This window comes from Primulina huaijiensis, chromosome 17, assembly GCF_012295235.1.
Source record: "Primulina huaijiensis isolate GDHJ02 chromosome 17, ASM1229523v2, whole genome shotgun sequence".
Lineage (NCBI taxonomy): Eukaryota > Viridiplantae > Streptophyta > Magnoliopsida > Lamiales > Gesneriaceae > Primulina > Primulina huaijiensis.
The window spans coordinates 1,902,525-1,919,698 of record NC_133322.1 but is presented as its reverse complement, the minus strand read 5'-3'; the positions used below and the strand labels follow the sequence as shown (position 1 = coordinate 1,919,698).

The window sequence follows — 17,174 nt, the reverse complement described above, 5'->3', positions numbered from 1 at the left end:
AATCAGTGTAATATTTATGGAATAGAATAATAGTTTGTGAAAATTTTGTTAGTGTTCTCGGAATAAATTCTAACGTCTTATGCCGCTATCATGATGTCGAGTTTTGATCAGACCCACTTGTTCTGGTCGATACAGTAATTTTTTGTGCGAGTTGTGAGAGTGACGGACACTAATTACCCAACTTTTGACTAATTCTAACTGATAAAAAGATGTAAAAAAAAAAACACATACAAAATTTTGCTTTTACACTTCTGACAATGTAAATTACTAAAGCACAAAAAAGATACAAGTTAAACAACCAATTACTGATAACTAAACATGGGGCATTCATTAATTATCACATGCCATCTTTTTGCATTCCATCATATTTATTATGGGATTGGGACGAGGGATAGAGGTAAGTCCAAGTCTCAATATTAACATGATATCAGAGCTCAACTTCTACAGTTATGTGTTGGACTGTCCATAGTTTGGCCACCCGTTCTGTCCATACTTTGGTCATTTGTAACTTCACGCTCCTAATGTTTATTTCTAAGCGTGAAGGGAGTGTGTTAGTTGCCTCACATTAATTGGATAACACACCTGAGAGTTGCATATATGAACTTCAACAATTCTTTTCCCTTGATCTAATTTTTTGGGTTGAGTTTGGTTCAAGTTTATTATTAAGAGATATATATCAAAGTATAACTAAATAATGCGCCTAAAAATTAATTAAAAAAAAAAGAGTAACACGGAACATGTCAACTTCATGCCTGCTCCAAAGATTCTCAGTCCATTCACGACACATTCCTTTTTTTTTTATTACAGCACACTTCATCCAAGTGATGGTGAACACTGAATATTATATGACCATAGTCTATAGTATATGCCCACAAACATGTACAAGTACCTAAAAATGAAAGAGTGAAAATTGAGAGCGATGGATTAAAAAATTTAAAATTTTGTTCATTCTTTCATAATTAAGTGAAATCACCCTAACTCTCTTGTCCCCTGTCAATAGATTACCTGAATATGTACACAGACAGAGAGACAGAAACTCTGTAAATAGAAAGAGATGGTGACCTGTTGACGAAGTAGGAAATGAAAGATTCAGGATTGGCAGACTTGAAAGCTCTAAGGAAGGACCACATGTTGCCGATAAACGGCCAACCGAAATCACCTGGCGGGAGTTCATACCTTTTGTCACCCAATCCCCTCTCACAATACCAGCAATTTACACTCTTTAACGCCCATTTCACCATAAAAACCCCACAAAAACACCCCAATAATACAACCATCCAACCCATCTTCCACGACTAAACTAGTAGCAGGAGAAAAGGCTGTCAGAAGATCGAAAGGAGTGACCTTTTCAAGACTTTGAGCTTGATTTTCTTGAAATTGAAAAGGGGTAACTGTGTGATTTGCAACAAAGATGTTGAAGGAGAAACACACGAAAAGACCAGAAGAGAAGAAGTTTTTTACTCCCTACGAGTCCTTTTCCGAGTACTATGATAGTGCATATAAAGGTGAGTCAGAGAGACGTAGTGGGATTTGTTTCAAACAAATAAATATGTGTGTGTATATATATATATATATGATAATAAAGTGAATGAATTGAGGGGATGGAATTTCTGTATGTTTATAAATGGAAAACAGGACATATAAGAAGCTAAATTTGCCGGCCTGGTTCTATTCGTTTTGTCGTCGTGTTTGTATGGGCTTAGATACAACGTGCGACGATGGTCCCAAAATAGAATAACATAACGTTGTGTTTTGGAGTTTGTCTTAGAGCTGACAGGTGTTCACATTTACGAAGTCGAAAACGACTTCAAAAATATTCAAATTTAATATTTTTGTATCTACGTTTTGCTGTTCCTTAAACCAAATTGTTAGTGAGATAGAGGTAGTCGTATTACTGTAAACTCTTTCTGAATCGACCGAATTAATGTTGTTTTCCCTACAACTAATTGAGATTAAAAATATGTATATATTTTTTCATCCTTATACTTTAGAAAATTCTCGTAAATTTTTTATTTCGCCGTTAGCTGAAGCTTCGAAAATTCTTGTCTGATTGTAAATATAATAATCATGAACATATAATTCGCTCATATCCTTGTGTTTTTTTTTTTTTTTTACTTTATGTCGTTGCCTAATAAAACCTCTATTTCTTCAAATATTAATCTTTATTTTTTTTAAAAAATAGTTGACCTTAATAATGTATTTTTAAATGGGTCATGGGCTGCCTCTTTTGACAAAGCTAAGAAACGGCCCACGGCAGTCTCGAATTCCCAACTTGTATGTCCAGCATAAAAGTTTGGTATCAAAGCATGCATGGAAAGAAATGAAAATTCTGATTTATCAATTTGATTATTATTCAATCCGCTTATATAGAAAAAGAAAAAAGTAAGAGGAAAGTATTTCAAGCCAAATTTGATCCTAAAACACTATTGTTTGATAACTCCAGATTATTGATAATAAACATAGCAAATTATATTTTTAGTCAAATATATATTGACTTATCACAAAAATTTATGTGAAAAAGTCTTACGAGACAATTTTGTGAGACGAATATTATATTAATGTCACCCATTATAACGTATTACTTTTTATGTCAAAAAAATTACTTTTTATTATAAATATGGTCAGAGTTGACTCCTCTTACGAACAAAGATGTCTCACACGAGACTTTCTATTGACTTATTTGTTATTTTGATTCTCTATGTTATTAAATTTCAGTCATAGTCAGTTATCTTTAATTTTTTTATTGGTGATTTAGTTATATTGTTTGACATGTGTAGTTCTACAATATCACTCCCATGCAAAATGTCAAAAATTAGAATGGTGATATGTTTTGTTTGGAGGATAAATGATCACATCGCTCTTAATACAGAAAATATTATAAAAAGAGATTTTTAAAATAGCTAAAGTTAACATTTAAATAACTAAATAAGTGTTAAAAAAAATCTTATAAACAGACATATTTAAAGTTCTGATTTTATATAATATCCAAATCTTTTACACAAAAGTGACCTTAATATTAAAGAAATTATTTTTTATTACGATGGAACTTATATGTTAGGTAAGCCTTTAAATTATTAAATACGAAATGATACTTTCGAATTTAAAAAAAAAAAATGACAGCAGTTATATATATGGGGAAGTTGGTGAAAAATCTCCAATCAAAATATTTTTTTGGGTTCACTCCCTACCCACAAAATCGTGGTACTATGTCATACAAAATATGGTACACTTCATGTGGAAATGTGGTACACTTCATGTGGAAATGTGATACTAAAAAAGTACCCATGGACTGAACACAAAAAAAATCGACGACCGGAGATTGAAAGCGAATCTCCCATATATATATCTCAAAATCATGCATTTCTGAAAACTAAAATAGCTAACGCGTCCGGAGAGTCAATATCATAACATATTTTCTGGCCACTAAATGATAAAAATATCCTCTGTTCATAGGAGGAGCCTTTTTGAGTAGAAAACGACCAAAAACAGTAAATCAGAACCAGAAATGCCCATTAAAATTGTGCACCATCTGCAGCAGAACACATCACTACGCAAGAACAGACGAAAACACTGAGTTTGTGAAGAGCAAGGAAATCCATCGAAATCTCCAAAAGATATAAAGAACAACCTCAGAAAACAAAGCAAAATGGGCTATGCACAGATAAACATGTTGTTTTCAATCTGCTATCATTCACAAGCTGGAATTATCAACTTTTGAGATGTCTTCTACTCTAGCTAGGCCCTCATATAGCCATATGCCCTTTGATTCATTGGATAATATAATCTAATACTCGAAGGTCACAATGTCGGGTTGGGTGGGGTTCCTGTTATTAATAATATTTAATATTCACATATTTCTTTTATACATGACATGATATCCAAGAAAAATGATTTATAAGTAAAAAATATATATATTTTTAGTAAATAAATTTTTTAAGAATGATAAAAAAAGGTCATCAAAATAAAAACTGAGATAAAGCCATAAAATTATGATAAATGAGATTTTTAGCATTAAAAAATAATCGAGAATCTTAAAAAAAAAAAAAAGAATTTACATTATTAATTTTAAAATATATAAATATTTTAAGAGATATGAAATATAAAACAAAAATTCAAACATATCGGGTCCTGCATATTGTTCCATATCTGGTTTTTTCCCAAGTAAAAGACTGGAGAATGCGCGTTAAGCAGCGGGTACGAAAGTTGTTCCAGCTATAACTCACACAAAAGTACAATGAAATCCATTACAATACAAGTTTTCGAAAGAAAACACAATTACACCGAATATCCAGTAAATAAAGTGTTCTGTAGTTTATCACAAGGTAAATTTACATTTTTGTCTCAATTTATAGACTCACTGTGGAAGGCTAACCATCAACTTGCCCAGGTAACAACGGTAGCCCTTTCACGTCTGGTGACGGTGAATATGATATGGAGATTAACTTAGATCGAGTTTTCTCGTCTCCATCACAAACAATAGGTGCAATGACTTTCTCGTGTTCTAAATCTTTGGGAGACTTTTCAGCATTTGGATCTGCTTCGGGTACTCGATAAGAGATTTCGATTAGTGATTCCCGAGTCACGTCCTCAGCTGTGTCTTTGACAGGTTTTTCCTTATCCATAGATATCAATCCTGAAACATCAAACTGAAGGGGACTAACCAGACTGTATCAATATGATGGAAACCAAGCAATTTTTCTTCAAATGTATCAAGCCAAACTTAATACATCAGCATGTATAAGAAACATTTCTATAAGTTCTACTAATTTCGATAGAAGCCCAAAAAATATTATTTTTTTCCGCAGATTGTAATAAAGAAATAACTCTTCGCTGCAACAACAATATCGACTCTGAAAAACCAACCGGTACATGCTCCATGGAAAGCAATCATCATTAAATGTCACAACAACAAAAAAAAAAGCCTTTGAATTGTAACACCAGGAAATATCGTCCATTGGAATTACAATGATCCCCTAAAGCATGAATACTTTTCAGTGTGGAATCTAATTCACTGTATACCAATTTTCTTCTTCATTAGAAGGAAATAGCAGTTACAATGCCCATGCAAGATGCCAAGAACTCAACACGAGCATGTCTTCCAGAACATCCTAAGAAAGTCCTACCTCGTGACAAGGATATTAGGCCACAGATCAAGTGGATACTAGCTCACACAAATTCAGTAAAACTGGTCAATATCCTCTCTTTTTGTTCAGTTTCAATCAAGAAAAAATAAATAAATTATCAATATATTTTCATAATCCTGCCACTCGATCTAACAAAAAAATAATGCAAATGTATGTGCATGTAGACTGTGTTGAAATGAGACACAGGCTTGAAGATTTGGTCAAGGTTAGAAAGAAGACCATCAGGAAAGACTGCTTGCTAATTAGCTGAGTTCACTGATCCACATGTCTAATCAACAAATTCATCCGATAGTCTTATTACTCTTTACATTAGATGATTCACCATATAACAACCTTGTCTGAAACTCATCACTTTGGGACTCATTCCTGAGTATCAACCAAACACAATCAAAGTATGTGAGCACTGAAAAATACAGAACAAAAGGCGTGCCTAAAAGAAACATATGAGAAGACGAGACAAAACAAGAAATTCGAGATGAACACAATAAAACTCCCTAAAAAGGGACAATCAATCTTACATCAAAACCTCGGAAAGGAAACACAAATTTTCGAGCATATTACCATCAAGAATCCATCATCTATAGCAAAACGAAATCAAAGTCAAATAGTAGTCAAGACGAGACAAAGCAAGAACTAATAACCATCAAAACAAACAAATATGACATACATAAATCTCCATTGAAATTATTATCAAGCAACAACACGGATCAAACGGCGGAAGAAATCAACAAAAAATAGAGAGATTTTGGAGAAAAATACCAGTTCGATAAGATTTGGAGGTGCTGACCTTTTCGTTGGATTCCGATGGAGTAAAAGTGGAAAGTTCGATTGCTTATGATGCACGAGCGACGCACGTGTCTCGTCTGATGGACGCCGGTTAAAATTATTCTTCACGATTTGGGCTGACATAGGCCCATTAGTATTTTCAACATCTACAAATAGAATTCGGACTAAAAAGTTTGGGCCGTTGATGGATTTTGTAACTAAGATGTTTTATTTTGTTTTTATAAACTAAGGCTAAATTATTTTATTTTGAAAAGATAAATAAACTTAAATATGTGTTTGAATTAGATTATTATATAATGTTTTTGAAAAAAAATTTAAAAAATGTCACGTATTATATAATGTTTTTGAAAATATTTTTAAAAAAACAATGATATTCTTAACATATATAACATATATGTTATATTTCTTTTAATTATCGGAATTTTGTTACTCTTTCAACAATGTATTTAGGCATAATTTGAAATTATACATTATCAATACATTGATAATCTATTTTATCCAAATTCACATTTATTTGATCATATTATTTATGTATCTACTAATTATTTATCTTACATAAACCAAATTATTAATTATTTATTTTACATCAATCAAATTATCAAATTTAAATTACAATATGATTTTTGATAAATAATATTTTATTAACTATTAAATGAACAAATGATAATTTATGATCTTATATGAATTTTAATTAATCAAATCAAATAAATTATTATTTATCAATCAAATTAAATAATATATTATTTATATTAAATTATTTATCTTCAAATTATTATCTTATTTTAACTTCAAACGATATCTTCTATGATTATTATTACTATTTGGATATTTTGTACCAAAATCAATTTATTTTATTAGAATACGAGTATACGAAATTTATACAATATAAGAAAAAAAAACAATTGACAAAATTTGTATAAATATATAAAAATATCCTTTTAAAAGAGTATACGTATGCTTTTTCATATGAAATATCCTAAAACATCGAATCATATTAGATATTAGTATTTGGTGTTTAAAAAAAAACACCAAATATGCAACGGATTAAATCATTTTTTATATATACAAAACTGAAAATCGATTAATTAGCGAACCAATGGAACTAAATTTATAAATTACATCAGTTTGGTTGGCAGCTTTGATTTAACTGAAATGCTGAGTCATTCCTTTTGCACTGTAACCTAATTGCATTCAAGAAATTTAATAGGGAGTAGCTTCTAGATTGCAATTATTCAGTAGCAATAATTATCCATTTGCATCATTTAAACAATTATTATTATTATTTTATATATGGACACTCAAAAGCCGCCGGTGATCGATCTATATATAAATGCCAAGTATAGATTACCTCTTTTGATAATTTTTCAAAACGTATGTGGACCAAACATTAAATTTATTTTTTATTGATGTTCGTCACATTCAATCAAGTGAAAATTCATCAGATGTCTTCATAAAGGCACTTCCTACGACAATATTCAGAAAGCACATATATAATATTGGGATGCGCAATCTACGAAATTTGTGAAGAATTGTTCGTGTCAACATGAGGGGGAGTTTACGTGACTGCACTCTTTTTCCCTTACTATGGTTTTTATCCCAATGGGTTTTTCCTAGTAAGGTTTTTAACGAGGCAGTATAAAAACACGTAATGAAGACAATCATTATGATCATCATCACAAGGGGAGTGTTGAAAAATAATATTTAAAATGTGTGTATTGAATATTTGAATGTTGAATATTTGAATATTGAAAATTAGGTGTTGAATATTGAAATTTGTGTGTGATGATGAAGGTAATGATGTAATTTATTTTTGGATTATTTGTAAAAATTTTCTATAAATAGATCTCTCATTTGTGAAGAAAATCACAATTGAGTTGAGAGAAAAAATATTATAAAGTGTGTAGTGTGATAATTTTGAGAGTTTGAGATTTTTACTTTTTACCGTAAATTTTTACTTTTTCACAACAATTTTATTATTTTTGGATGATAATTAGCAAAACTTGTTCAATGTAGCCAACCCCATGGTGAACCCAAACTAAAGTTGAAAAGCTATTATTTGTCATGCCAATTATAAGTGATTTTTTTCTTTTTTCTTTTTTCAGTTGTCCCGGTCATCGTAATCTCGTATTTTTATTCAACACATAAGAATATTTATTTGATTATTAACGAGTTGTTGAATTCTTGCTTTTGAATAAAAGAAAGAAACAAGATTGATATTGGTGCAATCTGATCTATTATCATAGAGCAATTATAGCCTACTAAATCATTCATATATGAAATAGAGAATTTCACTAAGTCGATTAATATAAAATATCGAATCGAACCATTTATCCTTATATCAACAAAAGAAACATTGGCTTCTTCACTAGAAAGTTTTTTTTTTTTATTTTTATTACTATTATCTTGGTTCCTTGTATTACTTTAAATCAGTGGTACCACAATTTCGTCTACCAAGTCATCAGAAATGAATGCAATCGTTTACTAGCCTGGAGAAAAGGAACTTAACAATCCCAATTTTCTTGGTTTTTTTTTCTTTTTTTCCAGAATTGAGTATGATTGTGACTTGGGTGGTAGGCCGTGACTACTATTTACACATTAAATTTGAAAGGAATGCAACAACGATAATTAGCACTCTCCGATCGTATGATGTATATGTATCCATAAAAAAATAAAATAGTTTTTTTGGTATGACAAATCCACTTTATGTGCAAATTTTTTTCTTAAATTTTAGAAGAGTGAGTCTTATGTGAGACCGTCTCACGGATCCTAATCTGTGAGACGGGTCAACCCTACCAATATTCACAATAAAAAGTAATACTCTTAGCTTAAAAAGTAATATTTTTTCATGGATGACCCAAATAAAGATCCGTCTCGCAAAATATGACTCACGAGACCGTCTCAAACAAGTTTTTACTATTTTAGAAAGCTCATTTCTAATTTATTTAACAAGAGTTTTTGTATAAAAAAATCCATTCATTACATATACTAGCTACTTGGCACACGCGGTGCGTGTGTATGGTTTTTTTATAATTATCGAGAGACTAAAGTGAAATTTGACAAATTATCGAGGGACTAAAGTGCTATTTGAATAGTTGTAATTTTAAAAAAAAATTAAAAAAAATGTTTTTTGAAATTTAAAAAAAAATGTAATTGTGATATAAAATAAAAATAAAATCGAAAAATCAAAAAACAGACCAATTTTTTGTCCTATTAGAAAGATAGTAATAGATAATAGATATACGTTAGACAACTTTCCTCTGTAATTCTGTGATTAATAAATGCATATGGTCATCAATCCACATGTATGCAAGTGAAACGTGCCAATCATTTTCGTGGAAGCATATTGTTTCGAAGGAGAACGATGACAACTCCTTACTAGTGTTTCAACTACACTAAATGTTTTTTTTAATGTAATTAATAATTAAAACTAATAAATATTAATATTTAAATAATTATTTAAAATTATTAATTGAATCTAATGAATATATTTAAATTTTAAAAATTATTATATAAGAATAGTTTATATAATTTGAGATATTGCTCAAATAATGATAACAATATTATGTCGTTAAATTGACTTCTTTATTTTGGTTAAATGAAACTATTAATAAAAAATATTTAAAAATCATCTATTATTTTTTCTATTATAAAATTTAAAAATAAATAAATACTTTTTTAAAAAAAATCTCTTTTTTATGAAATTTATTAAATATTTATATTAAATTTCTAATTAAGATAATAATAAAAATAATAATAACAATCTACATATAATCGATATTGCAAAAATTGACGATGACACTCTTTTAAAAATTGAAAAACATAATATTAAATAAAATTCTATATTTTTATTTAATATGTTAGAGATTAGTGAGAATTAAATATATAAAAGTAACACAAAACTCAAAACAATTATCGAAATTAAATGAAATAATATAATGAATGCACAAATTTAAAATGTAATTTAAGTTTTCAAGGGATATTATATTCAAATTTGGCTGGAACTTTATAAATATGGCAAAAACTATATTTTTATATATATACTAATATTTTACCATGTGATGCACGAAATGTTATTTTATATAATTGATGATTAAATTAGTAATTGTTAGTATTTGACTAATTATTAAAATAATTGATATAATATAATTAATATATTTAAAGTTTAAATATTATTATAAAAAATTTATTATACAAAAAAAATTATATCATTTGAGATAACACTTAAATGAGGATAACAATTTTATGCAGTTAAATTGACTTCTTTATATTAGTCGACGACAATTGTTATTAATAAAAAAAAGTCCAAAAAAATATATTATTTTGACCATCAAAATTTTATAATAAATAAATATTTTTAAAAAGTTAAAATTTTGTCATTTATTATATGATTAAATTTTGATTAAAACTTTTTTGAACATGTTAAAAAATATTATAGGATTGAGTGCTTTCTATTTTACCAAAAATTATAACCAGTGATAATGATGCAACTCAAACCTTCTAATGTATACAGCAGTCCAAACGACATATTTCGATTGTTTTAACAAGCACTCGACGTTTTACCAAAAGTTGTAACTGCTTGTAAGTTGCAATTCAAATATTTTAAATTGTACAACAGCTGTAGCGTTACGTTTCGATTGCTCTAACAAACAAAGACACTTATTGCACCATGAAAGATAGTTATATTGAAGTTTGAATTAAGATATATAATAATATCAATTTACGGACAATCAAATATACCAATTTATCGATGACACTCTTTTAAAATTTTGGAAAACGTAATATTATATATAAAACTCAAAAACAACCATTGAAATTAAATGAGATGATATAACCCACACTTAAATGTAATTTATATTTTAAAAGGACATCAAATTTCAATTTTTTAAAAAAAATTGAAAAAGCTTCACATTTATTTTCTATTTGTTTTCAAATATTTAATGTGGTATGTAAATACATTAATACTTACAAATATTTCATTTATATCAATTTTGATAACAAAAACTAAGTTTATATATATATATATAAAATATAGATATAAATTATAGACGGAGGGAGCCACCCTCTCTTTATGTACGTAAGCTACTTCAAATTGATTAATTAACGATGTGCTGTCACATTTAAATTTGTTGATCGAACGCACATGTATAATTGAATGGATATTCTGTTGCACTTACGGCCTTCGGCTATCATACAAACCAATTTTGCTCAACAAAAGTAGGTGTCCATTATATATGAGGGTTAATTTTCATGGATTTGAATTATTGCATTTGCATGCGTAAAATGAATTCCGATTAATTTAATTTTCATAATGAGTTTTGCAATTTTCATACCAATTAGAATACTAAAACCTCAAGCACATCACACATATTTTTATTAGTTGGACAATGAAAACCCAATAATACAAGAAGCACAATAAATATGATACAATATACCACTTGTCAACAATTCAATGCGACATGACCCTCCATGGTATGCCTTTTGTGATGTATAATTATAGTAGTTATAAATATAGAGACGTAGATCCGGGGAGTTAGGAGCAGCACAGAACAGCACTTTCCCTGAAAGTTAAAATGGCTACCAAACCAGGGATCCTTACAGAATGGCCATGGGCTTGGCTTGGAGACTTCAAGGTGCATCCCATGTACTTTTTGTTTTTGTTTCTTATGGGGGGTTATTGGGGTATTCTTTGTATCTGATTTATTTATACAAATATGAATTGATTTCGTTGGTGCAGTACTTGGTAGTGGCTCCATGGGCAATACACGAAACATACTCGTTCATGGTGAAGGACAAAAATGAGAGGGATTTGTCCCATTTTCTGGTATTCCCATATTTGTTAGTTAGAATGCTTCACAATCAGATTTGGATTACACTCTCTCGTTACAGAACTGCCAAAGGGAATAAGAGGATTGTCGATAAGACCATTGAATTCGAGCAAGTTGACAGAGAAAGAAACTGGTACTGATCTCTCTTCCTGTCTAGTTTTGCATTCTGAGAACTTTATAAAGCTACTTTTCTTTTCTTTTCTTTTCTTTTCTTTTCATTTCTAAGCTGGTATTTGTCGAATTTGCTGTCGAGTGGACCAATGGTGGCCCAAAAGGATGGCAACCCATAATAATTCTTTTTAAATTTAGTTAATTCTTTTAATTTATTAGAGTGGGGGGAGTTTTGTTCTTACCAAGTTTTGAGCCACTGCAGAACATGGGTGGTGGCATTTTATATGTTTTTTTAGGGAAAATACTTTTTTACCACATTAACACTGTTTTAATTTTTTGTTTTAGTGGACGAACTTTTAGTTTTTCAGCTATTTTAGTCTATATGTATGACTAAAAAAATATTGTTGTGACATCTAAAAATTCCTGACCTCAGTATTTGAGCCAAAATACTCAAAATTTAAAAGTTAATTTAACAAATCCAAAATTTAAAAACTTAATGAACCAAAACCAAAAATTGGAAATATATTTTTCTTTTTAAAAAAAAATTCCAATACGCCACTCAATTTTTGGACATGAATGTAAGAGGAAATCAAGATTATTTGTGCATTTGGGAGGCCAATGAGGAAAACCAAAGAATCATTAACTCTATTTTTATTTTTGAAAATTTTGAAAGCTTGGATATAATGATATTTGAACACTATATATTTTTCATGCAGGGATGACCAAATCATATTAAATGGGCTTTTGATATATGTTGGGTCCATGTACGTGGAACAAGGTCAACATTTACCGATGTGGAGAACAAATGGCGTGATCCTCACTATTTTGCTGCACACGGGCCCGGTGGAATTCGTTTACTACTGGCTGCACAGGGCGCTGCACCACCACTTCCTCTACACACGCTACCATTCCCACCACCACTCCTCCATCGCCACCGAGCCCATCACATGTAAGAATTAAGTATACATAAACTCCAACGTTAGTTTTCATCAGTCTGCATGTGGGTGAAAAGTGCTTAATTATACCTAAATACTGATAATTTGGTGGGTGGGTGGGTGGTTGCAGCTGTGACTCACCCATTCGCCGAGCATATAGCATACTTTGTACTATTTTCGACGCCAATTCTTGTGACGGTGCTCACTGGGACTGCTTCCATCCTCTCGTTTGCTGGCTATATTACTTACATTGATTTCATGAACAACATGGGACACTGTAATTTCGAGCTCATTCCGAAGTCCCTCTTCTCTATGTTTCCCATCCTCAAGTATTTCATCTACACACCTTCGTAAGTAGTATCTCTTTTATTGTACTACTTTTTAATAATTTATATCAATATTACATGTTCTTCGTACAAAAATTAACATGCTTAACGTAGTGCGTGTGTTCCAAATGTGATCTAATGATTTTAATTGAGAGATGAGTAATTAATTAAAATTTTGTAGATTTTATTTTTCAATTCTTCATCTGGTTTTCATTTGATGACCTGGTTGCTTGTTTATGACAACGTTGTTGGGCAGAAACAGGTAGCATTTAACAGTTTTTATGGAGTAAAGCAATACATAGTATGTTGCCAACTTATTATTTTGGATTGGTTGAAGAAAATGAATGATCATTAATGTGGTCACATCAAACTCGGCATCTTTATGCCATTTACGACTTTCAAAGGGAAAATAATTTACCTTCTCTTGCTTTTTCTTAATTAAATTAACTTATATAAATAATCTGTAAATTAAAAGATTAATTTTTTTAATTATCAAAAAATACACCAATTAAATTTACTTTATTTTAAGTGTAAATGTTTTCCAATAAAGTTATTAAAGAACAAAAAACCATCTTTGGAAATATATAAAACGTTCTACAATTGGGATTATAAACTTTGAATTTTGTCGTAAATATGAGGACACATTATTTTGACTAAAACTAATTCAATTATTTATCGACGCAGATATCATTCCCTTCATCACACACAGTTTCGAACCAATTACTGCCTTTTCATGCCATTATACGACTACATATATGGAACGATGGACAAATCTTCCGACACATTGTATGAAACTTCACTTGAACGGAAGGAAGAAACACCCGACGTGGTGTACTTGACGCATCTAACTACACCCGAATCCATATACTATCTTCGCCTGGGTTTCGCATATTTGGCCTCGGAACCTCATAAATCGAAGTGGTACTTGAGGTTAATGTGGCCCGTCACGCTTTGGTCTATGATGATCGCGAGGATTTATGGACGTTCGTTCATTGTTGAGAGGAACATCTTCAACAGCCTAAAATTGCAGACGTGGGCGATTCCGAAATATAGCGTTCAAGTAAGCGTTCCTTCCATATCTCTATACATGTGTGTTTCTTATTTTAGATCAAAATGCAAAGAGACTGGCCATTTTCATGCCGTAGCTGAGGTTATACGCTGGGATCCACAAGCTAGCTAGACTTTTAACAATTGTAATGTAATTCTTATTTCATAGTAACTAGTGCTTCACATGCATATTGCCTTGGCATAATGAATTGGTGCAATACCTAGCTAGAGATCAAGCTTCTGCACTGGAGATCGATATGTGTGCATTCTTCCATGGTAGACATAGGCTCAAAATGTCCATGACGCACTAGAGTCCGTCTCTGACATCGGCTTTATATTATTATGTTGAGCCCTCAAGATACGGAGGCTACATAAAGACTTACACGGTGGACTGGATGAGTTACTCATTCATATTTGTCCCTGCCTACAACTACGTCGACACAACAAATTAAAATTGTACAAGCTAAGCCTATATATGAATACTTCATTACTTTAGTTTTCAACAAACTGTTATGGGATAGTAGAAAGCACGCAGAAAAGGCTTAGTTATAACATTTATCTTGTCCGTCAAATTTTTAATTTTTCATTCAACCTCTGAGTGAGATTCTTGGTTACGTGACTCTTTGTAGTACTACATGCAATGGCAAAGAGAGTCGATCAATAAGATGATTCAGGATGCAATAACTGAAGCTGAGGAAAAGGGCATCAAGGTGTTGAGCCTGGGCCTATTGAATCAGGCAAGAATCGAATCTACAACGCTTAAATTCTCGAAAAAACGGAAGACCATGTAGTGTATTTTTATATATCTTTCAAACATTCATGCATATATGTGCGCAGGAAGAGAGGCTTAATGGAAGTGGTGAGCTTTTTGTGAGAAACCACCCCGGTTTGAAGGTGAAGCTCGTAGATGGGAGTAGTTTAGCCGTCGCTGTGGTGGTGAACAGCATCCCGAAAGGTACAACTCAGGTGGTCCTGCGGGGAGACTTATCAAAGGTTGCTTATGCTATTGCTCTTGCCTTGTGCCAACATGGTATCCAGGTATATATATTTACAAATATATAGGGATTTCAAAGCCTTCTGGGGTATGAAAAGCTATGACGAGAGATTGAAATGCCATTTTATCCTATGTATAATATATAGAAAAAATTTACATGTACCCTAAAAAAGGCCACATTGGATATTTGTTATAGTGATGAAAAATGATCTAACTATGATGCTCCCGTTTCATTCGGTATTAAAAATCACTGATCCGTTGTGAATTTAATTAATAGGTATTTACTCTACGTGAAGTTGATTACCAAAATCTTAAAGCAAGGCTTGGCAATGAGGCTGCAAAGAATTTAGTTATCTCCAAAATTAATGTTCCAAAGGTTTAAAATTTTACTTTCTCTCATTTTCCCATCTTGTAATTATAGTGATCTAAATGAATAAAGAATTGGTAATTGTTTGAGCAGATATGGCTTGTTGGAGATGGACTAAAGGAAGACGAGCAGCTTAAGGCCCCGAAAGGAACAATTTTCGTTCCCTTTTCGCAGTTTCCTCCCAAGAAGGTGCGCAGGGACTGCTTCTACGCCTATACACCAGCAATGTTGGCTCCCGAGAATCTTGAAAACGTCGACTCTTGTGAGGTTAGAAATGTTGTTTTGCAAGAAAAAATCTCTTTCAACTCGAAAGTTCACTATTATTATTTTTTGATCCATTTCTCTTGAGTTAATTGGATCTTATGCTCAATTGTTGAAATGCTAGAACTGGTTGCCAAGAAGAGTGATGAGTGCATGGCGAATAGCCGGAATCCTCCATGCCATGAGAGAATGGAACGTGCATGAATATGGAAACATGATGTTTGATACCGAGAAGATATGGCAAGCCAGTATCGAACACGGGTTTCGTCCCCTTTCTTATGAATCAAAGCCATGAGAATGAAATGTGTCATATGTTTCTGTTATTCATCCTTGTTTGTATTGATGCAACAATCTATGTTGGTTTTATCGTGTGTGTGTCGTCCTTTATTTTAAATGCAAACGTATCTCATGTGATTCGACAGTGATCATTCCTTTGATTTGCCACACATAATATAATGAAATGAGATTAAATTGAAATTTTGCTTTTAATTTTTAAATAAATCAATTTGTACAGATGATAATTATGAAAGGGTAATTATTTATTTCCGTATGATCAATCAATCATGCATACGATTGCTTCCTTTCCATTTTCCTGTATAATTGCTCTTTGAAGAAGCTTAATCGTCACCTCTGAAGGTACAATTTTCCCCTCCTTGATCGTATTATCAATCATAGTCATGAGACAAACAATTGTAAAAGGTATCGAACGGCAACAATTTATTTCGAAGCAACGTAAAGGAATTGTAGTTTATCCAGACTTAGCATTTAAAAACTCACAGATAAGTTTTTGTAGCAGCAGGCCCGCTGCACTGGTTTTGGGCCGCCAGTCTCCGGTCATCATTAAATGTTTTTTTAAGTCATAAATTGCTTGTTGAGAAGGAATACTATGCTCTCCTATATGAAAATTAGAAAAAAAAATACTGAGAAAATTGTAAATATTTTTTATCCCTAAAAAATATTAATTTAAGGAGTGGTGTTTTGATGTGAACGGTGGAAATAGGAAGAGTAGATCTAATGTAAGACGGTTTTACGGATTTTTATTCGTGAGACGAGTCAATTTTGTCTATATTTACAATAAAAAATAATATTTATTGTATAAAAAGTTATATTTTTCATAATGACTCAAATAAAAAATCTGTCTCACAAAATTGACTCATGAGATCGTATGTCTCATAAGAGTTTTTGTGAAATAGTAAACATACTATTAACACAAGGTCGAAAACTAAATAAGTCACGTTGCATCTGGATTTTTGTTCGAGAAAAAAAATTAATAGATGAATTTCAAATACGATCGATTTTAAGGGTTAATTCATAAGACAAAATTATAACATAACGAGAGAAATTTCAGGTTCCTGAACTAATAAATGTACAAATTTTT

At 31.1% G+C, this 17,174-nt stretch overlaps 2 protein-coding genes and 1 long non-coding RNA gene across 3 annotated transcripts in view; 1 reads left to right on the top strand and 2 right to left on the bottom strand.

Annotated features, from left to right (window-relative positions):
- Positions 1-1,568, bottom strand: part of LOC140962349 (ent-kaurenoic acid oxidase 2-like) — a 4,767-nt gene extending 3,199 nt beyond the window's left edge. The window contains exon 1 of the mRNA XM_073421215.1: positions 1,063-1,568. Within this exon, the coding sequence (XP_073277316.1) occupies positions 1,063-1,286 (224 nt within the window). The 5' untranslated portion in view covers positions 1,287-1,568. The remainder of the gene's footprint in view (positions 1-1,062) is intronic.
- A 2,627-nt stretch (positions 1,569-4,195) lies between these two features.
- Positions 4,196-6,075, bottom strand: LOC140962344 (uncharacterized). Its single transcript, XR_012172524.1, has 2 exons — positions 5,904-6,075; positions 4,196-4,646 (listed from the first exon to the last, which is right to left on the bottom strand). It is a non-coding gene; the product is annotated as an uncharacterized lncRNA (long non-coding RNA).
- Positions 6,076-11,369: 5,294 nt separating this feature from the next.
- Positions 11,370-16,273, top strand: LOC140963033 (very-long-chain aldehyde decarbonylase CER1-like). Its single transcript, XM_073422247.1, has 10 exons — positions 11,370-11,560; positions 11,665-11,888; positions 12,583-12,815; positions 12,932-13,151; positions 13,812-14,187; positions 14,804-14,911; positions 15,012-15,212; positions 15,446-15,544; positions 15,629-15,802; positions 15,921-16,273. The coding sequence occupies exons 1-10, from the start codon at positions 11,501-11,503 to the stop codon at positions 16,089-16,091; spliced, it is 1,866 nt and encodes a 621-aa protein (XP_073278348.1). The 5' UTR covers positions 11,370-11,500; the 3' UTR covers positions 16,092-16,273.
- Positions 16,274-17,174: the final 901 nt, after the last annotated feature.

Bases quoted from the DNA above. Each gene is read 5' to 3' on its own strand.
- LOC140963033 (XM_073422247.1), top strand. From the start codon at position 11,501: ATGGCTACCAAACCAGGGATCCTTACAGAATGGCCATGGGCTTGGCTT. The intron at 12,816-12,931 runs GTAAGAATTAAG...GGGTGGTTGCAG, and splicing joins CGCCACCGAGCCCATCACAT to CTGTGACTCACCCATTCGCC. The intron at 14,188-14,803 runs GTAAGCGTTCCT...GACTCTTTGTAG, and splicing joins TTCCGAAATATAGCGTTCAA to TACTACATGCAATGGCAAAG.